This window comes from Apis mellifera, linkage group LG6 (genome assembly GCF_003254395.2).
Source record: "Apis mellifera strain DH4 linkage group LG6, Amel_HAv3.1, whole genome shotgun sequence".
In the NCBI taxonomy this organism is placed as follows: Eukaryota; Metazoa; Arthropoda; class Insecta; order Hymenoptera; family Apidae; genus Apis; species Apis mellifera.
The window spans coordinates 12,086,442-12,103,962 of record NC_037643.1 but is presented as its reverse complement, the minus strand read 5'-3'; the positions used below and the strand labels follow the sequence as shown (position 1 = coordinate 12,103,962).

Here is a 17,521-nt window from a genome sequence, read left to right as displayed (position 1 = left end):
TGTCGAACAAGAGCTTAGAAAAGATCTCGCTGACCTTTACGACAAAGGATGATTGACATTTCAAATCCGTTGTTGTTTTAGGAAAAAAAATATTTGTGAATTACGAAATATATTCATAATACGTTTTCTATTATTCTATTAAAAATATAATTTCTATTAATAAATATTAATCAAAATACTATCTTGTAAACAAAAATTATATTTCTCGTTTATTTTAAACAAATAATTCAAGAGATATTTATTATTTAATGTTTTTTTTTATTGTATTTAAAATTTCTACATAATTTAAGATTTAAATAATTCGTAAAAGCTAGAAATTGTAATTTTAAAATAAGAATAGATTCTAATTAAAAATGATTACGTCATCTGTCTTTTTCTATCGCAAAGGTCAGTTAATGATTTTATAACGGATTTTCATGAGCCATTTTCGGTGTTGTGTTTATAGTGGAATATTGTATGCCTAGTCGATGTCGGTCGCTGGTGGATCGCCATTGCGTTTTATAGTTTTGTCAATTAAATTTTTGAACTAAAAAAAAAAAAGAAATATTATTTCACTTCAAATTTCTCAGTTATTTCTAGTTGTTGTTGCAACCTATTATCATGAAAAATATAACGATGAGATTATAGTGATTTAATTTTCTTTTTATCATTTATTATATAACATGTTCGTCAACCAATTTTTAACAAAGAATGTTAGTGAAAAATGATCGATTTATTTAAAAATTGCATAAAAGAAAAGATTTTTTTTAATCACAATTCAAAATGCACGATCTTTAATCAAGAAAATTATCATTAAGACAAGATCAGATTATAAATTAAATAATTTTGATTACGTAAAATATGTATAACTTTTTTTATATGAATAATTGTATAATTTACATACAATGGAACTCTAAATTGATTCGAAAATTTTAAACATTTTAAACGTTATATATAACGCATGATAAATTTTTTTATAAAACTTTGGTTAACAAATCTTGATGAGATTCAAAATCAATTAAGGATTCTAGATCAAATTAACAAATTGACATGATAAGATAAAAAAATCGATAAAATTATATAAAAAAATATAAAACCTATAAATTATAAAATTTCGAATTAACAAAATATTTCAATAATATTGAAAAATCAAGAGTACAATTAATCATTACGATTATATATAAATATCCGATCTATATAATCGTAATTCTATGAGAAGTTTAAATCGATCAACGAAAAAATACTATTTAAAAAAACAAATTATGAATTTTCATATTTACGATCTCCTTTTTCTATCTAAAATTCAATTTCGAATTAAAATAATATTCACAAAAATATTTCTTCATCGTCATCATAAATATTTGTTCTACGCACTACTAAAATTTTCCAGTGAAACAATAAGAGCCTATTTAAATCGGCCACGAGCCATCCTTGTCACAATCATTGTAATTTCACGAAGAATCAAGGCCGACGAATTGACATTTTCGGGTTGGCTTCTCTCCTTTTTTCTTCTCCCTCTCCTCTTGTAATCCTTATCCCTCATCGCTGCTTTTACACTCGCTCCTATTTTCAGTCTGGTCTCTCCCTAACCATGATATTGATCCTCCTCCCCTTTCCGCGCGCCCACTCGTCGCATACTATATACGTTAGACAACCACTGTTCGACCTAGTGCTGGAAACACATCGTAGCGCAGATGCTATCTTTCTGCGACTGTGTAACAAATTTTCGCGTCAACTAGTTGATTCACGACAAAAAAAACACCAAGAGATTTCTTCGCATGAAGCCTATGTATCGATTAATAGAAACATTCGATGAAGAATAGAGATTAGCACGAAGCGCGAATCCGCTTAGCAACAACAACTTCGAAGGAATCGATAATGAACAAAGTTTCATTACGATTATCGCGCGAGCAACACATTGCGTGCGCCATCATTGCGAGCGCCTAGAGTTCGCTCTTTTCGCTTCTCTTTCTCTTTTTCGCCGTGTTAATCGATGGGCGCTACTGTAAATTCCACACGATTGCCATACTCTCAAATATGCTAAGATCCGAATTTGCTTTTGATTTCGCGAAAAGAATCGATAAAAAAATGCATTTTGAAAATCAAATTCAATTAAAAGGAATAGGCTGTGAAAATAGTTTAATATGAGAAATGTGTAAATAATTAGGAAGTATTTATGTGTATATATGTATATATACACCGTGAAAGTGAATGGAAGATGCCATCATGGACAAATCAATGAAACTGGTTGGTCCTATTCCCTCTCTCTCTCTCTCTCTCTCTCTTTCTAACAATTGTTCTACGGAACTACGTTTCGATCAATTTTGTCGTGTAAATAATCGACGATTGAAACGCATTGAACAGTCTGATTTGTTGCGGGTTTAACGCGAGTCGACGAATTAGCGAAATTACGAGATTCGACAAACAGCAACGTGGCCGATTCGATGTTTATGGTGCGTTCTATACATATGTTGTTTATCATATCACTTGAATGAAAATATAATTTCATCGAGTTGCAATGATCAATTTTTCTTTGGTTTTTTTTTATTGCATGGAAAATGGAAAATCGATTTTGGAGACTTTCAATTTGTGATATGTGAGACAATAATTATCCAAGAAGCCAAGTAAAGAAACCATTGTAGGAACTCAACGCTTTTTATTAATAACAGTTCGAAATTCAACATGAAATTTATTCTATGCGAAAATGCCCGTGTATCATATAAAGTTATAAATATTATAAATAATTAGATATATTTATCCAGCACGAGACTCCTCGATAAAGATGATTTACACGAGAGCCTTTCTTTTTTTTTTTTTTTTTTTTTTTTTATATCTTTTTCAGCTGAATATCGTTTAACCATCATTGACTGTCGACAGTGCAAGAAAGAAACAGCATTGATTGTTATTTTATTTTTCAATTTTTATACCCATTTCTCTTTTTTTTTTTTTTTTCTTTTTAAAAGCATGGAAGATCGAGTGTTCGCGAAAACCGAAAACGACATGTTTTTTTTTATACACATCGCACGATGTTCCCGTAAGAATGATACAGGTTAAGTTATTATAATTCGGTATTCGGTCGCGAAATAAGTCGAGGCACTGATGTCTCACTTTCTCCATTGTTCTTTTTTTTTCTTTTTTTTTTTTTTTGTTTTAACGTGTATATAAAAAAGAAAAACGATCCACCGCGACAATCGACACCATTGCACGCCATTTTTTTCTCTCTTTTTGGTTGGTCCCTAATGCTCTCTTTTTCTCTCTCTCATCCTCTCTCATTCTCTCTCGTTCTCTCTCATTCTCTCTCTCTTTCTCTCACAACAAATTATCTCGTTTCCGTTTTTTTTTCGTGCTTGATTTTATTTCAAATTTCTTAATTTCTCGCTCACACTTTCTTTCTCGCAATCTTTTTCTCTTTCACTTTCGTTCGTTCGTAAAGAAACATATGTGAACCATATGTAACCGTATATTATAATTCTATTAAGAATTTAAAAAAAAAAAAAAAAAACAACAACAAAGGAAACAGAACAATCACTGTGGCGATCTTGATATCTTCATCATCTCATCATCCCATACTTGATTCTCTCGATTTACATTATACGTTCTCGTTAAAAATCAACGTAATACGATCAGAGCATCTGTCTTCTTCATTCCCTCCTTTCTTTTAAATTATCATTCTTTCTTCCCTTTTTTTTTTTACTTCTTTTTTTTTTTTTTTTTTTTTTTTTAAATGTCGTTTTTTTCACTCTTTAGATTATGTTTCGTGGCCCCAATATTTTACAAGACAATAATAACACATCATTCCGATCGATTTAAGGAATTTCTTTTCTTTCTTTTTTTTATTTTTTATTTATTTATTTATTTATTTATTTATTTATTATTATTATTTTCTTTTTGTTCACCTCTTTACTTTATATTATACTTTAAAAAAACGACTCGTATTTTATTTTTGTCTGCTAATTTTCGTGAGAATGTGGAACACTCGACACATGGTACACTCAAGAAATCGGAAATATGATCTCTTTCAGAGCGTCGAGCATGTAACTAAGTATGTAAGTATGTAAACGAGCGAAACTCCGATCGGAAGGTATTCGTGCGGTATATTTTCTTGGCGAACGGTCGAGGATTTATCTTACTTTTCGTTATTTTTTTTTTTTATTACCTTTTTTTCATTACTATTTTTTTTTTCTCTCTCTCTAGTTTCTACCGGGTGTATTCGTTATTTATTCACTCGGTGAGTTCTTGAATTCTCGCGCGTCTATCTTATCTCGATGTTTCCTCGTTAATTTCGTTTTTATCTTCTATTTCGACCTCTCTCTCTCTCTTTTTTTTTTCTTTTCTTTTCTAGTAGAAACAATAGTTTTGATTAGACGAACTTGTGAAACCACTATTCAATTTCCTTTATCTATGGAATGTATCACTATTTGGAAGATTAGTCACGAATCCGCCATCTGATCACGATGAACTGTAGCTCAATGTATCTCTGGTAAATTATTTTTCTCGATTAATTTTCGTAAGAATTTCGATTAAAAAAAAAAATAATAATAAAATTATATCGAGCGATAAATATTAATCATATCGTATTAATCTGTGTGGATAAATTCTCCGTATGCGCAGAGACGTGAGTCGAAAAAGGAAATTCGCGAAGAGAGCATCGTCGGTTCATCGTACCAAGAACGGTGGTCGTAGCTGACCGTGATTATTTCATGTGCAACTTGAATATTCGGCGACACAGCACATTCTATGGAACTAAAAAACTCAATAAATATGCTCGAATTGAGGAAATGTGCTTTATCGCCGCGCGAACACATATACACTATTCACATGACAATCTCATTCTTCCTCTTTGATTCACTCGTCTCACTTTTTCTCATTTCATCACTAATATTCATTCCTTTCTTTCAAACTATCTTTTTCTAACTTTTTATCCTTCTTTCTTTCTCTCCCCCTCATTCGCTCTCAACTCGCATACCATCATCATCAATTACTATTATCTCATTATATTTTGTTTATATTCATATATATATATATAATATTCACCTATATCGTAGGGCTCTTATATTTTAATCGGCTAAAGTTTGCGAACTTATCGTCCTGAATTTTCTTCTAACTCTTACATGTATTCTGTGTATGTATGTGTGTACGTGTATATGTTGCGTTTACGTGGCTGTATATGTTTATATATATGTACAGTCAAGATTGTAATTTAATCTGTAGCAACACTAACACTGCGTTCTTAGGAAAGATTTCTTCACTCTCTCTTTCTCTTCCATTCTAACTCGCTCCTTTCTTCTCTTTCTCTTCTCATTATCAAACGCGATGCGAACCCTGCGAGACGTGGACCGATCGATCGGACCGAAACATTAAAGCCCGTCGTCGCAGGCAACGATGAATTTCATCGTGAATAATCGAATAATATATCTCATAATTGACTTTCTGTTAATTGTAGAATATACGCGACGTCATTCGCGGCATCGTTCGTTTAAATACGCTACTAGCTCTAGCAATTATCATTACCGTAATAATGTAATTAACTGTAAATTGAAATTTCAGCGACGGTCGAATGCCGATTTGCTCGAGAAAACCAGCGGCCAAAATGTCTTTTCAATCGTTAATCCATAAGGATGGAACTAATTATTGGTTAAGTTAGGTTAGGTTTGTCAACTAAAAATTACAAAATGATCGATCGTGAATAGAGACGATTAACAGAGTGATTTCTTTTCCCGTCTGTTCAACTGTTGACAATTCTCGAATCGCGAATCGTTACATGAAAAATCAAGAGAAAAAAAAATTTTACTTTTATCATTGGTCGTTTCGCGTGGAGTGCGCGTCGAAGTCATCGTGTGTATGTAATGTCGTCGACGCGTGCACTCGAGAGAGAAAGATCAATCGATCCTCATTCTGGAGCGATCGTTTCAATTAAAAGAAAATACGGTGAGGAACGAAATAAAAAAAAAAAGGATACGAATGATCGAATACACGGCGACTAAAAATGTGTTATTGCGTATATATAATATAAAACGTTCGCGGAGCAACGAAACGAATATTACGGATCCCTCTTGATTTCCCACGCTGTCGACCGTCCACTGGTTTTATCTTGCTCTATTTACCTCTTGTCTCTGTTGCTTCTTCGCGTTTTATTATTTAAGAAATAAAATTTTACTAAAAGATGATTGCCTAGAAGAATAGTCGCCAGCCAGAAGGTTAGCTGCCGAAAATACACTATGACCGGTTTCCATGCACGCGACGTCGAACCGGACGCCATCTGACGAACGAATTTTTAAACTCGCGCATCCTTAAGCATCTATATACCGAACAACCCGAGGAATTTACCATACGTACGTATAGTATCACGTACTGTAGTACACATATCGTATACGCGAGATTTTGACATTTTTCTCCGGTTCGACAAGATCAAATCACCCCGTACGTTTGAAGTTATATTGAATCGATGAACGGATCATTAGGACGCGCGTCTCAGGGAAACGTGATCGTCGCGATTCGAGCGCTTCTCGAGTCACAACAACAACAACACGGAAATCAATAATTTTATTCTCGTTGCCCCTTCACTTCATTTGGTTTACTTTCGACTAATTTATAGTCCATTCACCGCGCTCTCTTATAATTCCTTTCTTACCGTAGAAAGTAAGAAATGACACGATCAGATTCCACGAATCGGCGAGTTTGCTTAACCTCTACTAATTATTATTTCTTTTTCCTTTTCAACGCGACGATTACGTCCCATCGTTATTCATCGATCTCGAGGAACTGTTAATCGAATAAATCATCGGCACAGCATGCGACGAAGATTATCTAGCTGCACTGACACGAGGCGAGTTATCTGTTTATGGACGTTGTATCTGTTTTTCAAGGGGGGGGTGATCGATCCTAAAGCGTGAACGTGAGTTTATCCTTATCGTTTCATTTTCACTTTTTTTTTTTTTTTCTTTTTTTCTTTTTATACGTTTTTTAAACCGGTCTTTGAGTGAATAAAAAATCCGATTTTCCGAATAGACCGCGATAGGCGTGGTCTTACAGAATATCGAGGTTGAAGCCCCCCGTGGAGTCAAGGGAATTCAGCAGTTCCTGAGCGCTGAAGTTCGACGTGTCTCCGGCCGGAAGATTCTCTAGAAATTCGAGGCTAAAGTCCGCCGCGGTTACGGATGGATCCGTGGTGGTGGTGACTGGCGGTTGCGCGTGCTGCTGTTGCTGTTGTGGCAAACTGCGCACTCCTGGACTGCCAGCGCCGTATTGTTGATGCGGGTGTAGGGGGGAACCTGGAAGGAATTAATTCGAACATGATTGATGACAACGTGACCATTTTGCGATATCGTATAACGAGAGTGAATGTAATAATATATTAATAGAAAAGAGTAGTAATGTTTTTATAGTTTAATGAAAAAAAAAAAAAATGAAGAATGTAAATGATAATAAAAGAGATAGTTATAATAATAAAAGAGTAAAAGGGAAAATATATTATATTTAAAATAATAAAATTTGAATTATCAATGTTTTAATCAGGGACAGGGAATTTTATTGACTGCTTTTATTCAATTACATACATACTTGATTAAGAATCAGCGATATTAAGAAATTTTTAAATATAGAGTAATAAAATATTGATATATTATTAGGATACGATTAAAATTAAATATTTCTCAACAATAGAAATTCAATTTCTAAAAGCATTATTATTAAAACGATTAATTATTTTATCGCGTACATGCGTTTCTTGATTATTATGAAATCATTAACAAATCACTAACACTATTATTATTTGTAATTATAGATAATTATTATTATCTATTTTATAATTCATCATGCAAATTTTTGCAATCTTTCTAAATTTATTTTAATTAAAATAACCGCTTAAATAAATCATTACTATCATTAAATTATTACATCAATATAATTATGAAGTCGATATTAAACTCATAAAATTATCAAGTTGATCGATCGGCATATGATTGGATTAAATTGAAACAACTTTTTTTTTTTTTTCAACTCGTCATCTCTCGATTATTATTTTTCACTTTGATGAGGGAATCAAAAGGGAACAATCATCGTCCAAGACTCACCAGTTCCAGTACTGCTGACAGAGTTGACCGACGAGGACTGCGACATTTGCATCTGCAGTGACATCTGATTATTACTCTGCTGCATGGCCAATGTCTGCTGCTGGTGTTGCTGCGACAGTAGCTGCTGCATCTGAGTGCTGTTGCCCATACCGGAGCCCGCTATACCCCCGCTCTGCGAGCGGATCAACTGTTGATGCTGCATTTGTGCGGCGTTCATCTGCATGCCACCCGTGCCACCCATACCGAATCCACCTGGAATATAAGGACAAGTGAAACGATTTAACGCATTAATTCATCACGGTTATTTCATAATAATAATAATAACCAGTTAAAGGAAAAAAACAATAATTCAATTTCCATTTCTCGTAAACAAGTTTCTTACTTCTTTTGAATTTTTTAAACCATAATTAACCACATTCCTATTAAATCTTTTTCTAAGAAAAGATACAACTATAAATTTCATAAAAATTTAACTCGCAATATCATCAATGTCGTTGTCTCCTCCTGTAGCGTTCTCTAACTACGAAATCGAAATAACATCCTTCGAATATTCCATTTTGGAGATTAATTATCTTAAAATCAGACAAGTTAAACGAAATCTAATAACTAAAAAAAAGAATTCCACTAATTAGAGAAGTGCGAGTATTACGTATGGCTTACCTTGGTGACCTTGCTGATTAAATTGCGATCGCATCTGCGCCTGAAAGCCCTGCTGCTGCATGAGAACGTGTCGCCACTCCTGCTGCGCGCCACGGCCAGCGATGCTATTACCAAGGCCATCTGGCGGGCCAACGCTGACGTTAGGCGGCCGTTGATTGTTGGTCCTAGGATATCCAAGACGCTGATGCATTTGATGCATGCCGCCGATCGCGGCCATACTACCACCGCCCATGTACATATTGCCACCGGCGGCGTGCAACGCCTGTTGTTGTTGCTGCGCCATTTGCGGCCTCATCATCGGACCTGCGTCGAAAACAAACAAGAGATAAAAAAAAAAAAAAAAATATTATATCATAATAACAATTTCAAAAATTACTTCCAGGAAGAATTTTATTAAATACAGCATTCGAGTTTTTTTTTTTTTAAATTACGAGAATTTGTTTTTCCAAATTGTGGAATTCAAAAAAATTATGGAAATGAACGGCCGATAACGAACGATCCTGTATTTATAGTCCTCGTCAAATGGAAAGGAAGAATATATATATAAATTTAGTTTGTATGGAAAAATTTAATCGAAAACGCACGGATTGAATCGAAGAGGAGAAGTGCGATCGATCCGAGGAGAAACGTCTCTCCGGCCCAGCCAGATACGTAACGAAGATTACGCGTATTGCGATGGAAACGCGGAGCCTTGATGCTCTGTGGATTTTCGTTCGGATAGAATCTTACGAGAGTAGGTTCGAGCCGATCGATAGAGGGAGCCTCGGTACGTGTACAAGAATATTTACGATCCCCCTCCTCCTTTTTCCACCCCCGTCTTCACCACTGTCTCGTTCTTTTTAGAAGCAGCGGAAAGGTTCATTTTCCACGAATGCTTATCTAATGGTTAAGAAAAGTAAGTGTTAAACGTTATTCGAATGGACGCCTCGATCGTCCAATCAAATATTCTTCCGCCGTTATTTTCACCGTTTTGCTTTTTACGCACGTGCTTCCGTGTAATCGAAATAATTCGGTTGATCGATCAGAGAAGAGGAAAAGAAAAAATTTTTATTACGTTTCGTTCCGCTTTATATTTTTTTTTAATAGATGCTATTTGCCGCTACTTGCCTCTCGGTTCATCGACTGATAAATGTCATCGTATATATGTATATATATATTTTTCGTCAAATATTTTTAAATTAAATTTCACGATTCTAAAAACTTTCATTACAATTTAATTTTCTTTCCACAGTTTAAAGTTTTTAAATATATTTTATTATATACCGTAATTTTCATACTTCTGTAATTTATGTTATTTTATTTCAAAATAGTTTTATAGTTTTCGGTATTGCAATTTGCAATAAAGATAAAATAGAAAGGTAAATGTGTATACATACACGCGCGCGCGCGCGCGCGCGCGAGTATCCTTCTTTTTTTTCTTCCTCTTTTTTTTTTTTTTCAATAAAATTTCGAAAGTAAATGAAAATCTACCGCTGAATAATTCCACGTGCATCGAAAGAACATTCGCCGTTTCGACGAAAAGAATCGATACTAGCTACCCAGATTCTCATTACCCTAAGTGCCTTCCGACTTCCAGTGCATATGAAAATGACGTAACTGTCAGCGTAAAAAAATTAACAGAGGAGTGGATCTTGTCGATGTGGTCGATTTCCAACTTCTACGAACCATGTACTCCCTCGATCGTGTGTACTCGTCGCGCATAAACATTTTTTGCGTTGTTATTTCTTTTATTTTTTTTCCTCCTCCTTTCATCATTTAACGAGGATATTATTTTTCTATTTTTTTATACATATCGATATAATTATCCAATAATTTGTCCAATATTTTACGAATCTATATTTAGATTTTTAGTCAAGAGAAATTAGAAATTTTTAATTAATCGAAATGCAAATGGAAACTATTTCAATTTCAATTTTCTACTCACCTGAAGGTGGCATGGGTTGTTGCGTAACCCTGCGCATAGGCCCGGTATTGGGAAACCTGGCCTGTTGAGCCATACCGATACCAGCGTGCATCATTTGGGCCTGAGCCGCTTTGTATTCGGGTGGTGGCGGTCTCACGCCACCCATTCCTCCGGCCATGTGTTGTTGTTGTTGCATCACCTGAAAGACCAACCAAACAATGGAATTCAATTACATTATTAAATCACGTGTTTCGGGATACTTGTGACTTTGAAACTGTACCCTCTATTGTATTATTACAACAATAACACACGCCTAACCTTAGAGTTATACGCATATATTTTCGTAAACAATAATAATTACTCTCCATACGAAAGTTAAAAAAAATTGTAATTGTATCACGAAATCGTTAAAACATTTTTTTTAGATATATCTTCACCCCTCAACAAGGATTAAAATTAATCTCAAGAAGGAGTTTCCATTACAAAATTTTTACCGTAAATAAGAACATTCGATTATCGAGTTTATACGCGTAGAAATTGAAATTCACTTGCGAGAAAGCGAGACGAGAGACATCTGACGGCGAAGAAAGGAAAGAATCGCCATGCTTAAGTATATACCACGAATTATCGAACGATAGTTTTAATAGTTCGATCGAAATATCTTGCACGTAACGATAACAAAAGATACCATCGTGAATCATTAGCACTATTCTCAATGATTGTGAATCCGCACGACATCGAAATATTTGGAATCAACGAGCGGAATGGAAATTCGATTCGATACAACGAACGAGTTAGAAAGCTGGCCGACAGATTCCACGAGGGAATAATTGCGAGTCCGCTCACGGCACGCATCGATGACTCGTTACGAGTCGTATTGTCGTCGAGGCTGGTTAGCACGGAAGTTCCTCCGGCATCGGTGTCGTTGCACAAGCCCTCGTGGATTGCGTTTCCACTTCCTGGTGTTACGCCGTTGGCCGCCAACGACGAAAGCTCTCGCGTACAAGCGAGCGACGACAATGAAGACGGAAAGGCGACCAGAGACAGTGGCGGCCGCGCATTTTCCTCCGTTACCAACCGAGATATACATTCACCTATGTATATGCTCCTCCTCGCATTTTCTCCTCGCCTTTCTCCCTTTATGCTCTTTTCCGTCCGCATTTTTCCATTTCTTTTGACACATGGCGAGCCAGAAGTGAGAACACTATCTATCTTAATTGTTAATCCTCCGAGGTGAAGTTCCATTTTACCTTCAATTCTTTCTTTCTTTTCTCGATAATACGATGAATTGAAAGTATACGCAAATTTTAAACGGTATTTCATTGTTCGATTATTCGTAGAAAAATTAATTTAATTAACGTGAATTTTTTCGTTATTTTTATTGTAAAAAAAATATATTTTGTGTTTAATAATTTTTCTCGAAACTATCCCGTTCCCAAACTTTCTATCCACGCTATGTAGACAGATACACAAAAATGGAGCGCTCTCTCCGACAGATAGAAGCATTTTTCCGTTATTCGACGTGCGCAACCTACGATTAGTCGAGCACCGCCCTCATGCTCTCGCAAACAGTTTCTGGTGAACGGAGGAAGTGTTCTTAAAATCAGCATGTAACAATTTCACGCGTGTTTGCCCGATTCTCGCTCCTTCGAAAGAAGGAAGTGAAATGCCCCTCTTTCGTAAATTAATATCAAACTGTATCAATGTTTCAATAATATTTTTTCCAAAAAATTAAAAGACATTAAAAATTTCGATCTCTTGGACCAACATTCATTAACAATTAACTTTTTTAGGACTCCTATATCGACATTATACGAGCTTCTAAAATAATTTAAAATATTTTCTCTTTCTTTCTTTACACGATATTTTATCCTCCTTTTTGTAAACGAATTAAATTATTGCTAAGATAAAACATAAAATCTTCAAACGAAATGCCATCATCGTTCTCACGGTAATTAGAAACACGATTGCTCTTCGATTACATAGAAAGTAGACCCTCGTCTCAAAAACTCCTTTTCTTTTTATCTCTCTCCATTTCGTAACTCTCAATTTCAATGGTGGCTCGATCGAAACGATCTTCCAACGATCAAACGATCCGGTGTTTATCTTATCGAACCGTTTGTTTTATCGTACGACGAGGAGGAGGAGGAGGAGGTAAGCTGCGTTCTTCGAGGCTTTCTTCCTCGAGAGAGGAGAGGAGGGGAGGGGAGGGATGACTAACCAATTGCGTGAAACCTGCAATTAGTAACTGGAGCACGATCGAACAGTCGGCTTCGATATCTTAACATCGTCGATTGCGTTGGCATTACAAACTGAGTCATCCGTTAATAAATCGTGTCCATCGATTTATTAACCATTCCTCTGAATTTCGATTTCATTCCGAGCATGGTATGGAATTTATTATCAATATTTATATAGTATTTTTATTGCCAATGATAAAAGAATAAACGAGAAACGATCCGTTAATATATTTTTAAATTAATGTTTATTAACTCCAAGATACTTTTGATTTATTTACCTCGAACTTACTTTATCCATCTCCTTTCAGAAATTGATCTTCGAAAGAAAATTTGAATTATGCACGCCGTTATGAATTTAAAATTGTAAAAAAGAACGTATTCGATAACGTTAATTATTAAAAATTTAAAAAAAAGGAAATTCAAACGTAAAATCTTAATCTTAAGGAAGGCAAATTAAAAAAAAATCCTGGAATCGACGAGAGTGGGAAGATAAAAAAATGGACAGGTGTCGTGAAAACGCTCGTCGTATAATTTTACATTCAATGTTTTAGCGATTTTTCAATAGGCCGAGCGTTCAAGCAAGGATAATTCGTGGTGGAAGAAGAAGAATAAGAAGAGGGAGAAGAGAAGAAGAAGAAGAAGACGATTCAGTGACAGTAATTGAGCTCGTGGACACAGTTTCTTCGGATGCAAATTGGAAATGCATAAAAGATGAAGAACACGGTGCCGGACAAGATGTAAATGACTGCATGCAAATGTTGTCTGATTGCAAACTTGCCGACGTTATATTATACCCGTACGTGTAACTAGAACAGACGATCCGATACAGGTCTCTCTCCCTCTCTCTCCTTTTTCTCCCTTTCTTTGTCTTCCCTTCGCCGCACAAAGAGCAATAACTTTAACGGATACGGATAAAAATTGCAAATTGTAAACAGTCAGCTTAACGGCTCGAAATCATGTTAAACTAACGCGTTTACTTGTAATTTAAATCCTCTAATAAGGCGTAAGGTAATAACGCGTGCATTTATTATAACCGAAGAACTCGTTATTACGACGTATGTATCTTTACGAACGATTTTTCTCTTCGTCCATTATATTTCATTTATACTTGGACTGACTAAATAAACCAGCCTCTTTTTCTCTCTCTCTAAGAGAAGAAGAATTGACACGAAATTTTTTATTTTATTAGGGAGAGGAATAAAAGAATATTTCCAAAAAAAAAGGATAAATAAATTACATAGGAGAAGCGTGGAGAGAGAGACGTTACACGTCAAATTGAAACGCGTATTGTCAAAGGAGAAGTACAAAACGAAAAGGAAAACGATGAATAAGAAACCGCAACAATTTTACTCGGATCGGGCTCCCTCGAGCAAGGCAAACCGCATCCGTAAACATCCGTAAGAAAGGCGAAAGAGATCTCGTTTGGTCACGATAACGCTACCCGTTTACTACTACCACGTTTTCTCCAGGAAGTGCGCGTGAACGCAGATTTCCCGGTTACGGAAAAAGTTTCTATTCATTGTTCCGCGGCTTCCACCAACAAGACGGTTGTCCTATTTGCGCCGTTTCTTTCCTTCCAACAACAAGTTGGAAGAATGGAGAGGAGGCGTCGGTCGGTAAGGAGGGAGACCTGTTGCGCGAGTGCCGGATGGCGGACTTAATGTTTCGAATAACGCGTCCCGGCCGGCTTCCCTTCTATTTAAAAAAAAAAAAAAAGAAAAAGTTTCCAAGATAAAGAGAGAGAGTCTTCTTCATCGATTCGTATTATATTATACGTTCACGTCTCGATTTACATTCTCATTTGCATTTATATTTTAATTCTAATTTCGAGATTTCACATTTGAGAAATATACACGTATAATAAGATGTCTTTTACACGAGGGGATTTCAAAATTTATTTACCAGACACGCTCCTCGCCTCATCCTTCTCCCTCCCTCCCGAAAAATTACATCACCGACGAAAATTAAAACTCTCCCTTCTTGGATCGAGCTAAACTCTCCCATCGAATTAACCTGTCCCCTCCCCTCTCCTCCTTCTATCAGCATAGCTGGAAACACGGTTTCTATTACCATAGATAAACATCGCGAGTTGCCATTAGATAATTAAACCATAAACCAGTCTACTACTCGAGGTTTCACACCCTTCCACGTTATCGCGCGATTATCCTCGGAAATCCTTCGATCGATCGAAGAGAGAAAGACAGAGACAGAGAGATATAGATAGAGAGAGAAATAGGCTACGTACCTGCTGGGCGCGCATCAGCTGCTGTTGTTGAAGAATTTTCGCGTGTTGATGTTGATCCACCTGGTTCGGCTGCACTTGCTGGGGATGGCTGCGTGCCGGCGCAGCGCCGGCGGGTTGGGGGACGCCGCCCGCTGCCGCGGCCGCGGCCCTCTGTCTCAGGCTCTGCTGGGTGAAGTTGATGGTCTGGGACTGCGATACCGAGCAGTACGTGTCCGTTTGACCGGCCGACTGATTCTGCGTTTGCTGCTGGCTGAAGTACATGCCTTGCTGGGCCGCCACCGATACCCCCGGTTTCAGGTCGCCTGTTAGCTGCATGTGCTGACCCGCGGACACCTGTAACGAAGATTTATTATTAAATTTATATATATTATATTATATAATATATATTATATATATTATAAATAATAATTTATTTATTTCGACGATTGATGAAACGAAGGAGAAAGGTGTTATGTTATATCGCGTTTTTTAAATCCGTTTTTATGGATTTTTCCTGTCTTTTTTGTTCGCTTTATTGTACGTTGAGAATAGAAAATTCGATGTGTATAGATTTTTATCTAGATTTTCAGCCAGAAAGCTTTATCTTGTCGCGATTATGTTAACATTCTGTATATTTTATTTATAAGTTTATAAGTTTTCTAGCTGTTTCGATGTATCTTCTTCCTCAGAAATTTATACTTGGTTGTATAATTCGATTGCTTTTTCTTTTTTTTTTATTTGAAACAACTTTTGAATAATAGAAATTTAAAAAAATATGTATTTTATGCGAATCGAACAATTTTTCAATTTTTCGTTCACAAAAATAAATCTTGAAAATGCTGATTGTGCAATTGAACGTGATTTGGTCTGGATCCACGATCGAGCTCTGGATCGAATCGAAAGAAAGAGAGAGAGAGAGAGAGAAAGGTGCAGAGGCAAACAAGAGGCTTCGCCACAGGCGGGCTGGAATTTGATTTTTAGCAAAAAAAGCGGTGGACAAGTGGCGACGACTATTGTCCTGTCCTCTAGCTCGTTGCTAGGTCAATGATACAAAATGGCTACCGTTCTTCGATATCTCATCCACATCCGGACACGGATGAGAGAGAGAGAGAGAGAAGTATAAGGCACGAGCGTTCTCCTGTACGAGCTTCGATTGACCCTTGACCCCGACGATCGAGTCGTGTTAATCTAGTCCAACTTCGAACTTCCCTCCCCCATTTCTCCCTTCCCCCTTCGAGCACTTGTGATAACGAAACAACTATCGCTTCTCAAGCAAATATTTTATAAATATCTTTATCGATCTTATAAATTAGAAATTAATATTAACCAATTTTTTTTTTTTAACTAATTTCACGATTATGGGTGTTATTTGTCAACGAAACAACTATCGGTTCTCAAGCAAATATTTTATAAATATCCTTATCGATCTTATAAATTAGAAATTAATATTAACCAATTTTTCTTTTTTTTTAACTAATTTCACGATTATGGGTGTTATTTCTCAACAACTATCGCTTCTCAAGTAAATATTTTATAAATATTCTTATCGATCTTATAAATTAGAAATTAATGATAATCAATTTTTTTTTTTTAATTTTATGATTATGAGTGATATTTCTCATCCATCGCGTTTTTGATTGATTTTGAATGAACGTAAATTATTTGTAAATCCTGTATTGTATAATATTGTAAATGTCTATGTTGTCGATTGAAGATATGCACGATGTATACAGTCGCCATTTTTAATATATATATATATATATATATATATATATATATATTAAAATATTTAATATAATTTATAATATAATAATATTTATATATTTAATATAATATATATATTAAAAATGGCGACTGTGTACATCGTGCATATCTTCAATCGATACATAGACATTTACAATATTCAAGATTTACAAATAATTTACGTTCATTCAAAATCATATATATGATTTTAATATGCAATATGATTTTAATAAACATATATATGATTTTGAATAAACGTAAATTATTTGTAAATTCACTTTTTATCTCTATTCAAATCCTGAATATTCTAATTATTTTCTTCTCTGTCTATGTACCGATTGAAGATATGCACAGGCCGTCGCCATTTTTGCCGAACGCATTGCGCGCGAATTTCAAACGCGCGTAATCGAACGATGAGGAGAAAAACACCTCTCTCTTTGGCTACGAGATGTTTGTTGTTTGTTTGTCCGATCAATATGCAAATTGCTCCCACTCGATATCACGGTATATTTTATTATAGCGAATGACTAACGTGATCTGTGACACAAGGTCTTGGACACGTGTACGTATAATCGAAGCAAGCCTCGATCGTCTTCTACAGATATCAAATTTTCACTTAATAATATTATACATACGTGAGAGAATTTAAATTCTTGATTATTTTTGTTTTTTTTTTTTTTAAACCTCCAGAAGAATTTTG

At 35.4% G+C, this 17,521-nt stretch overlaps 1 protein-coding gene across 4 annotated transcripts in view; it reads right to left on the bottom strand.

The window, feature by feature from the left end:
• Positions 1-2,915: 2,915 nt before the first annotated feature.
• LOC408877 (neurogenic protein mastermind) overlaps positions 2,916-17,521 on the bottom strand; it is a 225,854-nt gene continuing 211,248 nt past the window's right edge. For all 4 annotated transcript variants that reach the window (XM_016912569.2, XM_392407.7, XM_016912570.2 and 1 more), the window contains exons 3-7: positions 15,100-15,432; positions 10,636-10,813; positions 8,712-9,014; positions 8,052-8,303; positions 2,916-7,250 (exon numbers count right to left, since the gene is read on the bottom strand). In XM_016912569.2, coding sequence (XP_016768058.2) covers positions 7,006-7,250; positions 8,052-8,303; positions 8,712-9,014; positions 10,636-10,813; positions 15,100-15,432 — 1,311 coding nt within the window. In that variant the 3' untranslated portion in view covers positions 2,916-7,005. The remainder of the gene's footprint in view (positions 7,251-8,051; positions 8,304-8,711; positions 9,015-10,635; positions 10,814-15,099; positions 15,433-17,521) is intronic.